Consider the following 19,091-nt stretch of genomic DNA (forward strand, 5'->3'; position numbering starts at 1 on the left):
GTTGTATATAGTATGTAGGAAATTTTGATACATCATCGATATCGAATTTGTTGTTAAACCCATAATAGATGATGCATCAAAATTTGTAATTGTACACAATTGGATGTTTTGTTTTTATGAGTGCCCCTGATTTTGAGTGCCAGAACCCGATATGTACTTAATTTTTGAGAAAATTGAATAGAAGGGACCCAAATGAAAATTAGCTTTGAGTTTGAAAATGAATAAATTTTGGCATTCTACAAAACGTCAATGTCATATGAAAGTACCACTTTGACAGTGCATGCTTCTTCTTTCTTCATCGACTACAACTTTCTTTTTTCTTTTTCTTTTTAAAGTCTAGTCTACAGTTTTTTCTTTAAACCTAATCATTCTTCTTTTTTAATCTACAACTTGTTCTTCAATCAATTTCTTTAACTTTTTTTGGCTCAATATGTACTTTTTTTTTTTTGAGAAATAAGGAGAGCGAGTGAGAAGTAAGAAAACTTATTAGTATAGAAGAGCAAATTGAGGATGATAGAAGAGGGAAGGAGTAAGAAGCGCGAGCGAAAATCTAAATGTGTGCATTCTTAAGTTAAATCAGTAATTTCACACGTTGTTGATGCAAGTGAAAGATTAAAATTAAACTTTGGACTAATTTTTATTTAAATTCCTTGAAAAGGGCAAAAATCACTTAAATTTTGATAATGGACAAAAATGGTAATTAAAAAAAAATTATATATTGTGCGAATTAATAAAAAAATATTAAACACCGAGTGAACCGCCTCCCACTGTGAGGCTTATTCGGAGGAGCAATAAAAACGCCATAAAACTCTCACACTCTTTTTCTTTTCTTTCTAAACCTAAAAGCCCACAGCGGCGTCGCCGGCGAATCCCTCAAAACTCCGAATTCAATTCCGGCAATGGGCAAAGTCAAGGGGAAGCATCGTTTGGACAAGTACTATCGCCTTGCCAAAGAGCATGGCTATCGCTCTCGTGCCTCATGGAAACTTGCTCAGCTCGATTCCAAATACAACTTCCTCCGCTCCTCCCATGCCGTCCTCGATCTCTGTGCCGCTCCTGGTGGTTGGATGCAAATTGCCGTCGAGCGGGTTCCCGTCGGTAGCCTCGTCGTCGGTGTCGATTTGGTTCCCATTGCGCCCGTCCGCGGTGCTGTCGCTATCGAGCAGGATATTACCAAGCCGGAGTGTAAGGCCCGGCTCAAGAAGATTATGAGTGACAAAGGGTGCGCTGCTTTTGATTTGATTTTGCACGATGGTTCACCCAATGTTGGCGGGGCTTGGGCGCAGGAGGCTATGGCTCAGAATTCCTTGGTTATAGACTCTGTTAAATTAGCTACTCAGTTGTTGGCTCCGAAGGGCACATTTGTTACCAAGGTGGGTTTTTTCATATTAGGTATTCATTTGTTTTGTAATCCTCTGAGGTCCGTTCTTGTTCCTTGGTGATCGTTCTGGGTGTTGGGTATTAAATATTATTTCAATGGGTAGTCGTCTTAACTTACGCTCGGTTTATCTGTCGTTGATTCTTCTCTTACTTAGTTGATAAACAAGCAAGCCCCTGGTCTATCGTGGTTCTCAATATGAAATCTTAGGATACTTTTTTTTTTGCTTATATAACAAAAACAAGTTTAGTAAATTTTATTCTTTCATCTTCCTGTATGTTGTGTTTGCAATTTGTTACATTCATGATGAGTGAAGTTAATTTGTTGGTCCTCCATCTTTTTACTTTAGGTTCCTTTGCTCTGGAGTCAAGGATGTGAGGATTTCAATTGGGATTTTTTTTTTGTTCGTAAAACACTGAAATACTAGTGAGATTGGGGGTTTAGAATTTAAATGAGAATTTTAAGCTATTACAATTATCAATATCTACTAAAGGAAATAGGATCATTCTTAATCTTGTTTTAGTTATGTGCGGATCAGGAAGTCACGAGCACTCTCTATTTTTTTCCCCATCACAAATATGACTGCCTTCCGATTGCTTATTTGCTCTTTCATTTTCAGGTTTTCAGGTCACAAGATTACAGTTCTGTCCTATATTGTCTCAAGCAGGTAATTTTCACTCTAATATGATGTCATAGTCATTTTGTTTCTATATATCTGATATTTATTAGCATTTAAATGGTATTGCAGTTATTTAATAAGGTTGAGGTTGATAAACCAGCAGCAAGTCGATCTACATCTGCAGAAATTTATATTTTGGGTTTTAGTTATAAGGCTCCTGCAAAGATTGATCCTCATCTTCTTGATGTGAAACACCTATTTCAAGGATCTGTCGAACCCCAACGGAAGGTAATTGTTGCTACATCCAAATGTAGCTAATGTGTGTGTTGTATTTGCCTCCTGAGTTTGTAGTCCATTCATCATCGTCGTTAATATATTATATCAAATTATTTTTTTGTGTCTAGGTGGTGGATGTACTTAGAGGAACAAAACAAAAGAGACATCGTGATGGGTAATTTTCATTTTAAGGACATATTTTATATGTTATGTTTGTTCATGCTCATGTTTGACTTACAATTTAGATATTACGAAGAAGCAGGGTGCTTGATTGCCAGCAACTATTGAATCATTTATAGTTAGAAAGATTTCTATGAGTACTTAAGGGCGTTATTTGGAGACAGTAAATTTCCAATTGTTTTGGGTACAAAGTATGGTAGAATGGGAAAGGGAGAGGATACTGCTTATATTCATTATTATGCTGGGAAAGGATTGTTCATCTGTGTCTGTGCATAGAGAGAGGAAACCAAAAAGTGTTGCTGAATTATTTTTAATTTGTATTAGTGATAAGAATTGGGTCATGGGTAGTGGTGGGATCAGCGGTGATCATGTGTCATCTTTTTGCCCATGAAGGATTTTTTATTTATTTTATGTTTGTTGTGATAATAGATATGAAGATGGAGATATGACTCTTCGGAAAGTGTCTTCTGCATCTAATTTCATCTGGTCAGATTCTCCTCTTGAGATTTTAGGAACTGTGACTTGCATAACTTTTGATGATCCTGCTTGTTTGCCGATTAAGGATAATGATTTAACAACTGAAGAGGTATTGTATATTTAGCATTTGTTTTTTGAAGGTTCCAATCATCATCTGGGAACTTTATTCACTAAATGCCTATACTCTGACAGGTTAAGGCACTTTGTGATGATTTGCGTGTCTTGGGAAAGCAAGATTTCAAGCATCTGCTGAAGTAAGATTCACACCCTCTAGATACTTGCATTCAAGTCTTTTTATTTTATTTTTGCATCTTTTTAAATATTATTATTATTCTTTTTCCTATAAGCATAGACTAATCTATAGTTTAAGTCCTTGGTCTCGTGTATGATGTAATGCGGTCTTTAGATGTTGGAGAGGACTAAATCATGACTTCTTTGGGGCTGAGAGATCATAGGTTCAATCCATGGTGGTCACCTACTTAAAATTTAATATCCTATGAGTTTTCTTAACGCCTAAACGTTGTAGGGTCAATAGGTTTCCCGTGAGATTAGTTGAGGTATGCAGAAGCTGGCCTGAACATTCACGGATATCAAAAAATAAAAAATAAATCATGTCTTTGGGGCTTCTAAAGTTGAACTTTTCTGTTACTGGTCTATGCTCCTGTTTTGGTTGAAAGCAGTAGGCACACAAAAATTGAAGTCTCGGGATTTGAATTCTTATGGCCTCGTTTGGTAATCATTTTGTTTTTTGTTTTTGTTTTTGAAAATTAAGCCTATGGACAGTACTTCCACTTCCATATTTCATCCTTTGTTATCTACTTTTCATCAATAGTTTAAAAAATTATGCCAAATTTTGATAACTAAAAAATGTAGCTTTTAAAAAGTTGTTTTTCTTTTTAGAATTTAGTTAAGAATTCAACCATTATAATTAAGAAAGATGCAAATCGTTATAAGAATTGTGGATGAAATAGGCTTAATTTTCAAAAACAAAAACAAAAAACCAAATGGTTACCAAATGGGACCTATGGTATTGATATTTTAGTTTCCATATCCTTTTCAATTACTTTAAGAACCAGTTTTAAGTAGTATGGATTTAGATGTCTATGAACTAGTTTAGGAACTATCTTCAGCTATTTTACAAAATTGGCCCCACACGTACCCATAAATATTGCTCATCTAAATAATAGAATTATTAGCCTCTCTTGGTAGGCTCAGTAGCCTTTCTCGTAATCTTCATAATTCAGATTGGAGGTGTTACATTACTACCATAGATGTAGAGCTGTATGGGGCCATAAATTATTAGGCTTATGGGTAAGTCTTATTCACGTTTTGTTCCACCTGATAGGATCAAACAGGTGTGGTAGAGCAATAGATTTCCCTCCACCTGGAGATTACTTGTATAATAGGAAGGCAAATTCTTAAAGGTTGATATACTGTAATGGTGGTTGTGTATATGTGTGCACATTTTGCATGCAGCTGTCGGAACAATTCTCTGATAACTTCACGTTTCTGAATATATATATATGTTTTAAATATTTTTAATTCATTCATTAATTATTATTATTATTATTATTATTTTTTATCATTCTTCATTTAGGTGGCGATTGAACATAAGGAAGGCCTTATCTCCCAATCTAAAGGCTACATCCACTTTGGTTAAAGATGCTGAAAATGAGGTAAAGCAGGATGAAGATGATAAACTACTAAATGAGATGGAGGAGCTGACATATGCTATGGAGCGGAAGAAGAAAAGGGCAAAGAAGTTACTTGCAAAAAGGAAAGCTAAGGTTTGTGATCTTGCAGAGTTCTCTTTCATTATTTCCTGTCCACTTGGGATTAATGCTTACAGAGACTTATGTTGCTCTTTTACACAAGAAGTGACTATGGTGTTTCAATTAATTGAAATTTGATGTTTGCTTATTACGGAAAAATTCGTTGCTGATTGGTATTTTTGCACTTGGGAATTCTAATATTCACAATATTATTTGGATAAAGAATTAGGGTCTTGCTCAATACAGTATGAGTGTCTAACTCTTTGTAGATTTCTAGACCTTTTTTTTGTTTTTTAAACTTATTACTACGAGCTACAATTTGTCATGGAAAGGGAAGGGCATGTTCTTGTAAGTTGCAATCACTTCCAGTTGACTTGTCCACCGATTTGTAGATTTCATGTTTCATCAAATAGTAGAATAGAGGTAAAGTATAGGCTGATCAATCTAATGTTGGCATTGTCGAATCTTTTTCTCCACCTCATAAAATCTCAGAATATGACCCATGCCTTCACCCTAGTATTTTATCACTAGTCATGTAATATCTGATTACGTGGGTATTTTTCTTTATCATAAAGGACAAAGCTAGGAAAGCGATGGGGGCGCAACTAGATGTCATGGAAGAGGGTTATGTTGATCATGAGTTATTCTCTCTTTCCAACATCAAGGTATGCTTTCACTTACACATTTCCCTGCCAATCCATTTCTCTCTTTTTTTTTTGGCATTGGGAATGTTGTATCTTCTTCTGAAATTCTTTTACTATTGTATATTAACCAGGGTAAGAATGATTTAAGAGTTGTTGATTCAACTGACTATGATGATGGCAATGATGAGTTTGGAGAACATGAAAATGATGTGACCAACGAGGAAAACCATGGGTCTTCAGCTAGTGATATTGATTCTGATGAAGAGCGCAGAAGGTTTCCTCCCTCCCTTTGCTTTAATTCAGTTAACATTCTGCTTAACTTTTATAATGAAGTAATGACTGCTTATTGTTATTTCTGTGATGCATACTGATACTATTTTTTCAGGTATGATGAACATATGGAAGAATTGTTGGATCAGGCTTATGAAAGCTTTATTTCCAGAAAGGAAGGAACTGCAAAGCAGCGGAAACGTGCAAGAAAAGCCTATTCTGATGATGTCGAGATGCTTGAGGTATGAAGCTGTAGTGCTAAAGGTTTTTAATTATAATTGATAACTAGTTCAATTTGACGTACGACCCCTGGTCATGTTTGCTTTTGTTTTCTGATGCAGTTCACGGTTTTTGGTCACTTTGGTTTTTCTTTTGGTCTATTTTTGTATATATGAGCAATGTCCTTCCCTTTGGAAATAGGAACTGTAATAGTTAGCTTAATTCAATCATCATTCCCATGTTAGTAGAATGGTCATATGAAACATATATCAGTTCCTGAGAAAATATTATCCTCACCTGGGAGTCGGATTTCTGCAGGAGGATGAGAATGGAGTCGATGGTGTTCAATCTGATTATGACTCCGACGAAAATATTGTAGATGCGGATAGAAATCCACTGATGGTATCTCTTGATGATGGTGCGGAGCCAACTCAAGAGGACATTGCAAACAAGTGGTTCAGTCAGGATATTTTTGCTGAAGCAGCAGAGGAGGGAGATTTGAAGGGGTTGGATAGCGAAGATGATACGCAGGTTGATGGACCAAAGGAAAGTACTGCTGTCTCCAAAGAAGGCAAGTCAAATATTCCAAAGAATGCAAGAGAGAAGTCCAAAATTTCAACTGAATCTAACGAAGCAGACAATGGATTTGAGGTAGTCCCTGCCCCGGCTACAGATTCAAGTGACAGTTCATCCTCTGAAGAGTCTGACGATGAAGATCCTGACACAAAGGCTGAGATATTAGCATGTGCAAAGAAGATGCTGAGGAAAAAGCAAAGAGAGCAAATTCTTGACGATTCTTACAACAAGTACATGTTTGATGACACAGGCTTGCCCAAGTGGTTTTTGGATGAGGAGCGTAGACATCGTCAACCGATAAAGCCTGTAACCAAAGAGGAGGTTGCGGCAATGAGAGCACAATTCAAAGAAATCGATGCTCGCCCTGCTAAAAAGGTAGCTGAAGCTAAAGCACGAAAGAAGCGAGTTGCAATGAAGAGACTCGAGAAGGTTCGTAAGAAGGCAAACGTCATCTCAGACCAGGCTGATATATCGGATCGATCAAAGAGGAAGATGATTGATCAACTTTACAAAAAAGCTGTACCCCAAAGGCCCAAAAAGGAACTTGTGGTTGCAAAGAAAGGAGTTCAAGTCAGGGTTGGTAAAGGTAAAGTCTTGGTTGATCGACGTATGAAGAAGGACGCGAGGAAGCATGGAATGAGCAAGCAGGGTAAAGGTTCAAAGAAGGGAAAGAACTCAAAGGCTCCAAGAGCTAAGGGGGGATTTGCCAAGGACTCAAAGGCACCAAGAGGTAATGCCGGATTCGCTAAGGCTTCCGGGAAGAAGGGAAGAAAGGGAAATAAATGATGGAAGAAAATGTGTGGAAATGTCCAAACTGGTGATATACAGAGATGAAGCATTCTGCCAATTTACTCTCGTGTACAATTTTGCAGTTCGATTCAATTTTGATATTTATTCTTTGTCCAACAAAAGCTATTATGTGGAAACACCATCAAAGTTTAGTATAGTTTTAACTTAAAAATATGCATTTTGTAGTATCGGATGATTGGGAAGTGACTTTATGGGACTAGAGAAAGAGAAATTATGATAGTTGCTTTGTAACTTTTAAATGTTGATGACATCTTTACATAAGCGCTTGAAATTATTTTAAAATACATTTTTAATCACTTAAAATTCATTTATTATTTAATTTCATATTTTTAAATGCAATTTTTATATCATCAAAATTGGAGTTGAATGATTAAAATCATGTTTTATGATTTTAAAAATGATAAAGTAGTTTTAATTATGTTAGAATCACTCTTAACCATGCTTTTATACTTTATAAATGAGGATTATAGTGAACTATGTTAGAATGATATGAAGTGAATCAAAGACGAGATTATTTCAGAATTAGTCTGCAAAAGAAAAAAAACCTGAGGCTATCTACAAAAGCCTCTGTTTTCATCATTTTTGCATTATACAAATATGAAGGGCAGAGCTGCTGTATTAAACAAAGTAAAGATCAAATTGGTTTGAGGGTGGGTGGGCATTTCTAAACAAATTGGTTGAGATATTCTTCCACAGTTGTGTATTGAACATCTGGATACAGCTCTGAAGCTTCTACTCCAACTGCTGGTTCAATATCAAAGTTGGTATGATCTCCCTTCACAAAAGCACTGTGACTAATTGCTAATCCTGTATTCAGTGGAAATGGAGTCTCTACAAAAAGAAAATTAGCAATACAAATGTGTTTTAGTCTTTTTATTTAAGAAACGGTGTAGATTAATTGACAAATTGTTGTTTTGTCCCAACAGACCTTGGATGTTCTTCACAAGCTCCTCCTCTGAGACGTAGGTCCTTTCAAGACTGTTGCCAATTTTTTTCTCCCACAGTGAGACTAGATCATTAGTCGAGTAGATGTTAGCAGGAGGTCTAATGTACAAGATCTTGTTGAGGGTTCTTGGATCATCTATGGCTCGGATGGTGTACGTCCCAATATCTTCTTCCTTGTTGTAAACCACTTCACAGAACACAGATGAATAATGAAACTAGTGTGAGGAAGGGCTGTTAAAACCAAACCTGTTTCCTTTTATGAAATTGGTTATGAATGATGATGCTTCATATGTTGCAGCCAGCCCAATGTGTATATATGTATGTTATGTAGAAGTGTTTTTATTAAAAGAAAAGAATCACAGCTCAAGAACATGGGATTATATAGCTGTATATCATGAGATTGAAATCAACATACTATACCTTTGGGACTTCCATCCCCTAAGATTTTAATTTTGTCTCTAGGTGGGTCTGTGGCTCCTGGTTGAGAGAAGTTGCGAAGATGGTAGCCACCAAAGAAATTGCTAACAACAAATGTATGGGGGATTCCCTCTGCTTCTATAGCCCTACGAATTTCAGCCTTAGCAGCAAACATCCGTTTTGCAGGCTCCACAGCGTGAACACGATCTACATCGTTGCCAAACTCCGAGGGAAAAAATCTCTGTACCAAACAAATTTTTAATGCAAAGACCAACCCCACAAAATGTATCTTTGTTAAATCACCAATCAACCTAAAAGGTTAAGTTGATGAACTTAAAAATTTATAGAATGATAAACAAATTAAAAAAAAATATTAAATGAGAGAGAAAATGATACTATAGGGTTCAAACTGGACAACTTAATCAACTAATGTCATTACTTTAAAGTTCCATTAAATTTTAATAAAGAGTTTAGTTTACTCTTTTGGTCTTCTATATTTAGATATTATATATAATACCTAAAATATATAATAAAATAAAAAAAATCAACAAAAACTTTTTGGTTTATTGAGTGGATGGGGATTCGTATTTTCTCTATCCTGAAAATGATAAAACAAAGATATGAAAAAAAAAGGTCACCTGCTAAAGTCTTTCCTATTTCCAACGGATCCTCAACATGTCTTATAGGATTTGCCTCTTTTAGATTCATTATTCTTGGATTAGATCTAATTTTCTTCTAGACTGAATAACTCTTAGATCCTTATGAACTCTAAATCGCTAATCAACCAAAAATCTTAAGATGGTTTATGTTATATTTAATTATATCAATCTACAACACTACAACCCTTGCAAGAACAATCAAATGCATAACATTGAACAAATTTGGTAAGGGAATGGCAGTGGTGAAATGGTTGAAGGGTTACCTTAACATTACCAGCTTGTTTGATGGCAGATATGATCTTATCTTGATGGGATAACAAAGCACGACTAACGGTGGATATCACCACATCAACCTGCTGTATTGCCCTAACCAGACTCTCATTGTCGAAGATATCGCCCTGCCCCAATTTCTCAGAGTCTTAGCAAATTGAACATTATCATTTCCCAAGATTATAGTATGAATGGACGTAAAGGATCATCAGCACATTATTAGTTTCAGAAAAACCAAAAAGATAATCTTCACTTCGTAGAATTGAACTAAAGACCTAATTCAGTTGGAACACTATCACTTCCAACTTGTACATTTCACATTTCAGCAATCGATTCCGTAATCTTGTATTGTACATTCTCAACAATCAAACGAAAAAAATTCAGAGATAAAGAATAAGAAACTTACGGTAACGAGATTGACACCCAAGCTCCTGAAATTATCGATGATCGAAGACTTGCCGGAGTCAGCGAGCGTAGATTCGCGGACCAATGCACAAGTTGGATGACCTGCTTTGGCGCTGGCTTCTACTAAAAATTTTCCGATGTAACCAGTCCCACCGATGATGAGAACCTTGGGCTGCTGAGGCATGGTTTCCGGCGAACAAAACCTGATCGGAGCTGTAACGGTGACTTGCAAATGGAAAGAACTAAGAAGATGATCCTACTTTTTCGTTGTATCTACATCCATATGAGTGGAAAATATATATATGGAAAAAATTTGGGGCCGCCATCTATTGTGAGCGAACAATTAACAATCGCCACGTGTCAATTCATTGTTTTGGAAAAATTATTAAGAGGTTAATTTTTGGTTTGCATTATTAAAGAATTGTTTTTTTTAATAAAAATGAAGACAAATTGCAAAAATCACGCTTAAAGTATGGTGGTAATTGTAATTATACATTTAAATTTTCAATTGTAAAGGATAGGCCCCAAAACTTCTAGAGGTGTTAAAATTGGACACTCAAACTTACAACAATTGTAGAAAATGAACTCACAAATGATAAACATGGAACCCTTCAAAGTTATACAATTATGTAAGTTTGAGGACTCAATTTAACACTTGTTTTTAAGGGTTCTACATTTAAAATTGAAAGTTTAAGGGTATAATTGCAACTACCATCATACTTTAGAAATTATTTTTAAAACTATTCCTAAATTATGATGGTAGGGCAAAAAACCATTCCTAAAGTATGATGGTAGTTGTAATTTTTCCTAAAAACTATATTGCTCTCTCTATATATAGTTTTGAAATATATATAGTCTTCCGTTAGAATGTTGAGCAAAAATATATATCCCAACCTAATGAGAATTAAATCATAATCTTAAATGAAGGCTAAAATTTATATCTTCAATTAGTCAAGTGTGTGTTTTTTTTAATATTTGAAATTAACTTAAATATTTTGGTTTGGACATGGTATTAAATTTCCATCCATATGTCGGTATTTATCGATATTTTCGCATTTATATAGATACGAAATTGACATGGGAGGTGAAGTAACATTTCTATTTGTTCGCACGAGATTCCAAGAGAAATTTATTTCGTGGAACTTGAACTTTGTATTTGTATTAATTTTGTGGAAAGTGAGTACAATCTCTAATACAATGCTTTCAAAATAAACTATAAACTTTAAGCTAGTTGATCTTCTTGACCGATCGGCCTTTGAGCTTGTTGATCTTCTTGGGTGATCGGCCTTTGAGCTTGTTGATCTTCTTGGGTGATCGGCCTTTGGGCTTGTTGATCTTCTTGGGTGATCGGCTTTGGGCTTGTTGATCTTCTTGGGTGATCGGCTTTGGGCTTGTTGATCTTGGGTGATCGACTTTGGGCTTGTTGATCTTCTTGGGTGATCGGCTTTGGGCTTGTTGATCTTCTTGGGTGATCGGCTTTGGGCTTGTTGATCTTCTTGGGTGATCGACTTTGGGCTTGTTGATCTTCTTGGATGATCAACCTTTGGGCTTGATGATCTTCTTGGATGATCGACCTTTGGGCTTATTGATCTTCTTGGATGATTGACCTTTACGCTTGTTGATCTTATTGAAGGATTAGTGTTCGCACAGGCTTCCGGAGAAACTTGTTTCGTGGGATTGAACTTAAGGTGGTGTTGATGTTGAAGTTGATTTGATGCGATGTGGTTCGATTTCTAGTACTTGATCCTCTGATTCTCTCTCAGTTGGGTGAATGTGCTTGACTTGAAGAAGAAAAGCATCAAACGTTCTTGAAGTAGAAGTCTTGGAAGAGTCTTTGGGTCTTCAAGAATCTTCTGTCTTCTAGGAGTGCAGCTTCAGGAGTCTTGGGAGTCTTCTGCTTGTTGATGAATTCTCTAAGGACTTCAGTCTTCTGATTTCAGTCTTCAGAATGCTTGCATCTTCAAAGGAGAGTATTCTGATCGTAAAGAATTCCCTATAAGCTCTTTGGAGTATAAAATTGTTTTCCCGAGAGCTTATCTATTTATAGAGTTCATAGACGGGCTTGAGTTTGGTTGATCCATGGGCCTGGCCTTTGGGCTCAATTAGTTGGACTTAAGCTTGGTTGGTCCATGGGATTGACCTTTGGGCCCAATTAGTCAGATTTAGGCCTAATTTGACATTTGGGTTAAATTCAACATATTTTTGGACTTAGTTGGACTTTGACCTAAATAATAATATCAAATTGGGTCAAATTAATCTTATCTGATTCAACGATCATGATAAAACCACGTGGCGTCATCGAAATTTTTCTTCAACTTCAATTCAGGGTATATTCAACTCCTAATTGAGTCCTGATTTGGAATTTCATCATTAATTTAGTAAATGACGTGACAACTTGTGATTGGTCTAAAATTTCTCATTCAACAAATGCCCCTTTCAAGATTTATGCGATGAATCTCGAAAAATATAAAGTTGGAATCAAAATCCAAATATATTTATTCTTGAATTTGACCTTAGTTGATGTGTTAGTCAAACTATGAATTTAGTACATAAGTTTAACTTGAATTTGGGATAAAATTTGGAATATTCCCAAATTTACGAAAAATTTTGAGCTTTGTCCCAATTTAATTTGATTTGGATTTAAGATAAAATTTGGGATATGCCCAAATTTTAATAAAAGATGATTTTTTTTCTTATCCGCTCAATAGGATACTTGAATTTGGAATATGGCCAAATTTTAATTTGGGATAAATTTTAGATCTTTCCCACAACTTGATTTAGAACCTAAATTTAGATGAATTTGATATAAAATTTGGAAGATGCCCAAATTTAATTTGAGATTTTATCTTTAATAATTTGGGTTGAAGATAAAAGTTTGATGATTTAGATTTGGGATAAAATTTGGAATATGCCCAAATTTTAATTTGACTTAATAATTTGGGATAAAAGTATGATTTGGTGATTTAGGTGGGATAAAATTTGGAATATGAAATTTGAGATTTTATCCTTAATAATTTGGCTTAAGCATAAAAGTCTCATAATTTAGATTTGGGATAAAACTTGAAATATGCCCAAATTTTAATTTGAGATTTTATTTGCAATTTAATCTCAATGTTGAAAATTTTTTATTTTGAATAAAATTTGGAATATGGTCAGATTTTAATTTATGATTTTATCCACAATTTAAATTTGTTGAAGATAAATTTGAGGACAAAATCTAATAAGATTAAATTAAATAGGAAATTTGTTTAATTTAATTTGAAATTAGAATAGAATCAAATTAAGAAATCTGATAAAAAAAATCTAATATTTTAAATCAAATCTTTTATTTGATTTGGATTTCATATTTTGTTATGGAACCAGGAACCTCAATATAAATAGGAACTCAAACCCCTCCATTATCTTCATCCCCTCATCTTCTTCTAATCTTTACTTTTTCTCTTTTTTCTCTTCTTCTTTCATTTTTTTTTAAAGAACATTTCTTTTTTTCCTTTTTTTTTTCTTTTTCTTTTTTCTTTACTTGCCTTTTTTTTTTTCTTTACTTGCCTTTTTTTTTTCTTCATAGGTTTACTAATTTGTCCCCTTACTCTTTTGTAGGAGCTAAAGCGCAACTCAAGGGTGTACAACCGCGTCTTTTGTAGGATGACCTTTGTATGGTCTATCTATTGTATGCCTGTTCATGCTTCCTGATCGTCATGGGAGGGGCCCTGCAAGACTTACAACTCTCCCATGCTTTCACCCTAAGGAGGATACCGATAAGGTCTACGGCTTACAACTTTCCCATGCTTTCACCCTAGGGAGGATTCCGATAAAGTCTATCTTGTAGCACCGTTTGCATATCCTGAACGTCATGGGAGGGGCCTTGCAAAGCTTACAACTCTCTCATGTTTTCATCCTAGGGAGGATCCCGATAAGGTCTACCGTAGCACCGTTTGCATATCCTGAACGTCATGGGAGGGGCCCTGCAAGGCATACAACTCTCCCATGCTTTCACCCTAGGGAGGATCCCGATAAGGTCTACCTTGTAACACCGTTCGCATATTCTACACGTCATGGGAGGGGCCCTGCAAGGTTTACAACTCTCCTATGCTTTCACCCTAGGGAGGATCCTGATAAGGTCTACCTTGTAGCACCGTTCGCATATCTTAATCATCATAGGAAGGGCCCTGCAAGGCTTATAACTCTCCCATGCTTTCACCCTAGGGAGGATTCCAATAAAGTCTACCTTGTAGCACCGTTCGCATATCCCGATCATCATGGGAGGGGCCCTGCAAGGCTTACAACTCTCCCATACTTTCACACTAGGGAGGATCCCGATAAGGTCTACCTTGTAGCACCGTTTGCATATCCTGAATGTTATGGAAGGGGCCCTGCAAGGCTTATAACTCTCCCATGCTTTCACCCTAGAGAGGATTCCGATAAGGTCTACCTTGTAGCACCGTTCGTATATCCTGAACGTCATGGGAGGGGCCCTGCAAGGCTTACAACTCTCCCATGCTTTCACCCTAGGGAGGATCCCAATAAAGTCTACCTTGTTATGTTACTCCTTGATCAAAATTTGAAGATAAGAGAAATATGCCATTAAGTATTGAGGATGAGATTGATATGCCATCAAACTTTGAAGATGAGAAGAATATGCCATCAAGCTTTTGAGTGGAGTCAGGTTGGCTAGAGTCGATCTCGCATACAAGGTGAAGCCAGACGGACCAGAGTTGTCCTTGCATATGAGGTAGAGTTTGGCAAACCAAACTTGATCTCGCATATGAGGTGGAACCACACCCATATTTTTTTTAGAGGAAGCGAAGCTACACCAATTTTGGAGAAGGGGTGAAATTATACCAACATTTTGGAGAGGAAACGAAACCGCACCATGACTTTGGAGATGAAGCGAAGTCGCGCCAATAGTTTGGAGATGAAGCGAAGTCACGCCATAACTTTGAAGATGAGGCGAACCACGCTAGACTTTGGAGATAAAACGAAATTGCACTAACATTTTCAAGATGAAGCGAAGTCGCGCCATCAATTTGGAGATGAAGCGAAGCCACGCTATGGCTTTGAAGATGAAGTGAACCACGCCAGACTTTGGAGATGAAGCGAAGCTGCGTCATGATTTTGTAGATTGACTCATTGAAGATGGAGCCGAGCTATGCACACCGACCATGAACTTGAAGATGAAGCGGAGCCATGCACACCAATCTTGAGCTTAAAGATGGAGCGGAGCCATGCACATCGACCTTGAACTTGAAGACGGAGTGAAGCCATGCACACTGACCTTGAACTTGAAGATGGAAGTGGAGCCATGCACACCAATCTTGAACTTGAAGATGGAAGCAGAGCCATGCACACCGATCTTGAACTTGAAGATGGAAGTGGGGCCATGCACGTCAATCTTGAACTTAAAGATAGAAGTGGGGTCATGCACGCCAATCTTGAACTTGAAGATGGAGCAGCATCGATGGAGCCTCTGAACTTGAAGATGGAGAAGCATCGACGAGACCTTTGTGTTTGAGTTCGACAAAGCATCGGCAAATCCTCCGCATTTGAGTTTGATGAAGCATCGACGAATCCTTTGCACTTGAGCTTGAAGAATCGATGAATCCTCCGCATTTAAGCTTGAAGCATCTGTAAATCCTCCGCACTTGAGTTTGACGAAGCATCGATGAATCTTCACATTGAGCTCGACTTCACGAATTTGAGCATGAAGATGCCATTGAAAAGCCTCCAGACTTGAGCATGAAGATGAAACATCGATGAAACCTCTGAACTTGAAGATAGAAGAGCATCCGAGTTTGATTTCAAAGAGGAAGCGAAGTGCATTCCAAGCGTATGCCTTTTATTTACTGTGCTAGCTCCTTACGAGGGATGAACTTCTTCATCCATTATATTGCCCCCAATAGGGATTAACATCTTCAATCTGGAGTGTCATTCCTTAATGGGGACGATCAACATCAATCTTGTAGTATCATATTTGCGTGGTTGTCGTACCTCTTCTGATGGACTAGACTTAAATTTCTTTAAGTTTCCTTCGTATCTTTAAAGAAAGGGATCAAATCATGACGTAGTTCAATTTTTTTTTTTTTTTTTTTAACTGGACTGAACTTGAAGTTTCTTTCAAGCTGTCTACATACCCTTCATAATGATAGAGATCAAGTCATAATATAGTTCAAGAAGATTTATTTATTTATTTATTTATTATTATTATTATTTTTTAACTAGATTGAACTTGAAGTTTCTTTCAAGCTGCCTACATACCCTTTATAATGATAGGGATCAAGTCATAATATAGTTCGTACAATTTTTTTTGGGCCCTTCACATTTTAAGCTCATGCGGTCTAGGAGCATCATGCAGTTTAGGCTCTTGCGATGAGGAGCTTCTTCATTTAAACATCAGAAGCTCTTATTTCATCATGGTTTTGATTATCCTCTTATTTGTAGGATTTGTCAATATGATGAGTGTTGGCTTCACTATCAAGGAACCTTCTATACTTATGTCAATAGAAAATTTCCTCTTCATGCGTGAAGGTACACGACTGTGAATCTTTTCGTCGTTGTTTTCTTCATGGAATGACGTTGGATTCAAGATTTTCATCCTTTCTTTACGTTGATCGCTTGTTGTCTTGAGATGATCAAAAGCAGATATTGAAGGTTGATCTTTTTTTGATGTGGATATACTTAGCCTTTTGAAGGCTGAAGTTCGAGCAGAAGTAGTCGTTAGACATTGGTCTTCTTCTCCTACCGTGGCGATACTCAATCTTTGAAAGACTGAAGATCGAGCACTTGAAGGCTTAATACGATCGAAGATAGAAGTTCTTTATTTCATTTCTTCTGAGTCGTTGACTTCTTCAGCAGTCACATGATTGTTGTCGACTTCCACTATGCCGACAGTGTAACATGCAATAACTTCTGATACCTTCTCTGATGATTATTGAGAAAGTTTCTTGGGAGAAATTCTGCCGAAGTTTTCGGCCGTCGGAATTGAGGGAAGTCCTTGTCTTCTTTCTTAGCTGGCTTAGGCTTCTGTGTCATCTTTTTGCCTTTCTTTTTATGAGTCTTGTTTCTTCTTTTATAGCTTCGATAGGAATGCGACTCTTTTTGGGTGAAGTTTGGTTGTCTTCTCTTTCGATGAGTCACTACTATCCACCCTTCGTTGTCATCTTCATCAAGCTCATCTTTCTTTTCGGAATTTTCTGTTTGAATCTCTTGTTGAAACCAAACAACTATAGGCTCGAATTCTCCAAACTGGATCGGGCTTTGTTTTTGAATATGGGACACAGACAGTATTGGAACATTTGAAGTCACCGCTACTGTAGCGTGATTTTTCTGAGCTACTTCTTCCAAATCTAGCTCAATCTTCTTTTCACGAGCCAATTTCATAATTCATTCCTTCAGCATGAAGCACCTTTCAAATGGGTGACTAATGACCCGATGATACTTACAGTAGTTAGGAACATCTATTTTTCCTTCTTGTTTCGGTCGCTTGCATTCCGGTAGCTGAATAAGTTGATTCTCTAGTAGTTGCTTCAACATATCTACTACATCAGAGTCAGGGAATGGATAAACCTTCTCTTGTCGTTCTTTAAGAGTTGGACGACGCTTCTCGCCCTCATTGTGCCTTCTTTCAAATTTTGTTTGTTTTCCTTTGGAGGAAAATTTCAACGGGGATGCATGAACGACCATAGATTCTTTTGTGGCACTACCCACGATCTTTTCAGTGCCCTTGGCATCATTTTTGTATTTTCTCCCTTCAGAAACTAGGAAATTTTTAGTTCCCCTGTTGGCAATGCTCAGCTCCATATCATGAGCGCGTGTTGCCAGCTTCTCAAACGTACGAGGTTTTATCCTTTGTAGGATGTAGAGAAGCTTTCAGTGCATGCCTTAAGTGCACATCTCCACTGCAGATAATTCAGTAAGTCTATCTTTGCAATCCAGACTTAAAGCTCTCCATCGGTTGATGTAATCAACGACTGTCTCTCCCTTCCACTGTTTGGTGTTCGTCAGCTCCATCATGCTAACAGTACGCTTTGTACTGTAGAAGCGGTTCAGGAACTCCCTTTCTAGCTATTCCCAACTGTCAATCACTTCTTGCTCCAAATCAGTATACCAATCGAAAGCATTTCCTTTCAAGGTATGAAAGAACTGCTTGACTAGCTGGTCTCCTTTGGTTCCTGCATTTTCACAGGTTTCAATGAAGTATGCAACATGTTGTTTTGGATTGCCCTTTCCATCGCACTACTGGAACTTTGGAGGTTGATACCTAGCTGCATTCTCAGGTTGTCAATTCTCTTGGTGTATGGCTTTGAGTACATAAAGGAAGTTTGCAACGGTCCTCCGTACTGAGCTCTTATGGAGTTTGTGATCATATCCTAGAGCTGTTGAACTAACAGGGAGGCAACAGAGGTGGATTGTGGTGGCTAACTTTCTTGCAAGACAGTCTTTCCTTTGTCATTGGCTTTTGTAGCTAGAGATTGACTTGATCAGTAGTATCTTGAGCCTGTATTTGATCTCTTAAAGCGGCGATTTCATGATCTTGCTCCTCTACAACCTTCATTAGGAGTTTATCTTTACCTCTATCTTTACCATGATCGACTCAGTTGTTACGTCAGTCATCATGACAGACACTACATCAAAATGTGATACTTTCTCTGATAGATCAGTAGCAGAAGCATAGTTGTCGAACAAGGGATTTTTTTTTATGACGATCCTGCCTTTAAGAGATTCCATCAGCTGGTCCCAAATTTCCTCCATGATGACAGAGCATATGTAAGTGTTGCTTGCGATGGTAGCTTTGGATGCAACTTTCTTTGGTGCCATTTGTAGATTTGTTAGACTTGGATGACGAGAGAGAGATGAGAGGTAGAGATGTCCCACTGGGCATGCCAATTTGTTCGCACGAGATTTCAAGAGAAATTTATTTCGTGGAACTTGAACTTTGTATTTGTATTAATTTTGTGGAAAGTGAGTACAATCTCTAATACATAGTATTTTGATGCTTTCAAAATAAACTATAAACTTTAAGCTAGTTGATCTTCTTGGGTGATCGACCTTTGGGCTTGTTGATCTTCTTGACCGATCCGCCTTTGGGCTTGTTGATCTTCTTGGATGATCGACCTTTGGGCTTGTTGATCTTCTTGGGTGATCGGCTTTTGAGCTTGTTGATCTTCTTGGATGATCGGC

The 19,091-nt window shown here is 37.1% G+C and overlaps 2 protein-coding genes across 2 annotated transcripts; one reads left to right on the top strand and one right to left on the bottom strand.

The window, feature by feature from the left end:
* Window positions 1-743: 743 nt before the first annotated feature.
* LOC120088311 (FtsJ-like methyltransferase family protein) lies at window positions 744-7,460 on the top strand. The gene is made up of 11 exons (XM_039045520.2): window positions 744-1,373; window positions 1,998-2,045; window positions 2,127-2,285; window positions 2,402-2,448; window positions 2,883-3,039; window positions 3,123-3,184; window positions 4,528-4,717; window positions 5,278-5,367; window positions 5,478-5,620; window positions 5,732-5,858; window positions 6,154-7,460. Exons 1-11 carry the CDS (start codon window positions 900-902, stop codon window positions 7,195-7,197), a joined length of 2,541 nt encoding a protein of 846 aa, XP_038901448.1. The 5' UTR covers window positions 744-899; the 3' UTR covers window positions 7,198-7,460.
* Window positions 7,461-7,711: 251 nt separating this feature from the next.
* LOC120087858 (phenylcoumaran benzylic ether reductase POP1-like) lies at window positions 7,712-10,215 on the bottom strand. Its single transcript, XM_039044822.2, has 5 exons — window positions 9,919-10,215; window positions 9,506-9,640; window positions 8,587-8,824; window positions 8,150-8,353; window positions 7,712-8,052 (listed from the first exon to the last, which is right to left on the bottom strand). The coding sequence occupies exons 1-5, from the start codon at window positions 10,099-10,101 to the stop codon at window positions 7,886-7,888; spliced, it is 927 nt and encodes a 308-aa protein (XP_038900750.1). The 5' UTR covers window positions 10,102-10,215; the 3' UTR covers window positions 7,712-7,885.
* Between the last annotated feature and the right edge of the window lie 8,876 nt (window positions 10,216-19,091).

Source organism: Benincasa hispida, chromosome 10, assembly GCF_027475165.1.
Source record: "Benincasa hispida cultivar pf3 chromosome 10, pf3_genome.v1.1, whole genome shotgun sequence".
NCBI lineage: Eukaryota > Viridiplantae > Streptophyta > Magnoliopsida > Cucurbitales > Cucurbitaceae > Benincasa > Benincasa hispida.

Excerpts from the sequence above, each read along its gene's own strand:
- LOC120087858 (XM_039044822.2), bottom strand. The coding sequence starts at position 10,101 with ATGCCTCAGCAGCCCAAGGTTCTCATCATCGGTGGGACTGGTTACATC. Across the intron at positions 9,641-9,918 it reads TGGGTGTCAATCTCGTTACC|GGCGATATCTTCGACAATGA; the intron begins GTAAGTTTCTTA and ends AAATTGGGGCAG. Across the intron at positions 8,053-8,149 it reads GCTTGTGAAGAACATCCAAG|AGACTCCATTTCCACTGAAT; the intron begins GTCTGTTGGGAC and ends TTCTTTTTGTAG.
- LOC120088311 (XM_039045520.2), top strand. The coding sequence starts at position 900 with ATGGGCAAAGTCAAGGGGAAGCATCGTTTGGACAAGTACTATCGCCTT. Across the intron at positions 2,046-2,126 it reads TCCTATATTGTCTCAAGCAG|TTATTTAATAAGGTTGAGGT; the intron begins GTAATTTTCACT and ends ATGGTATTGCAG. Across the intron at positions 3,040-3,122 it reads ATGATTTAACAACTGAAGAG|GTTAAGGCACTTTGTGATGA; the intron begins GTATTGTATATT and ends ATACTCTGACAG.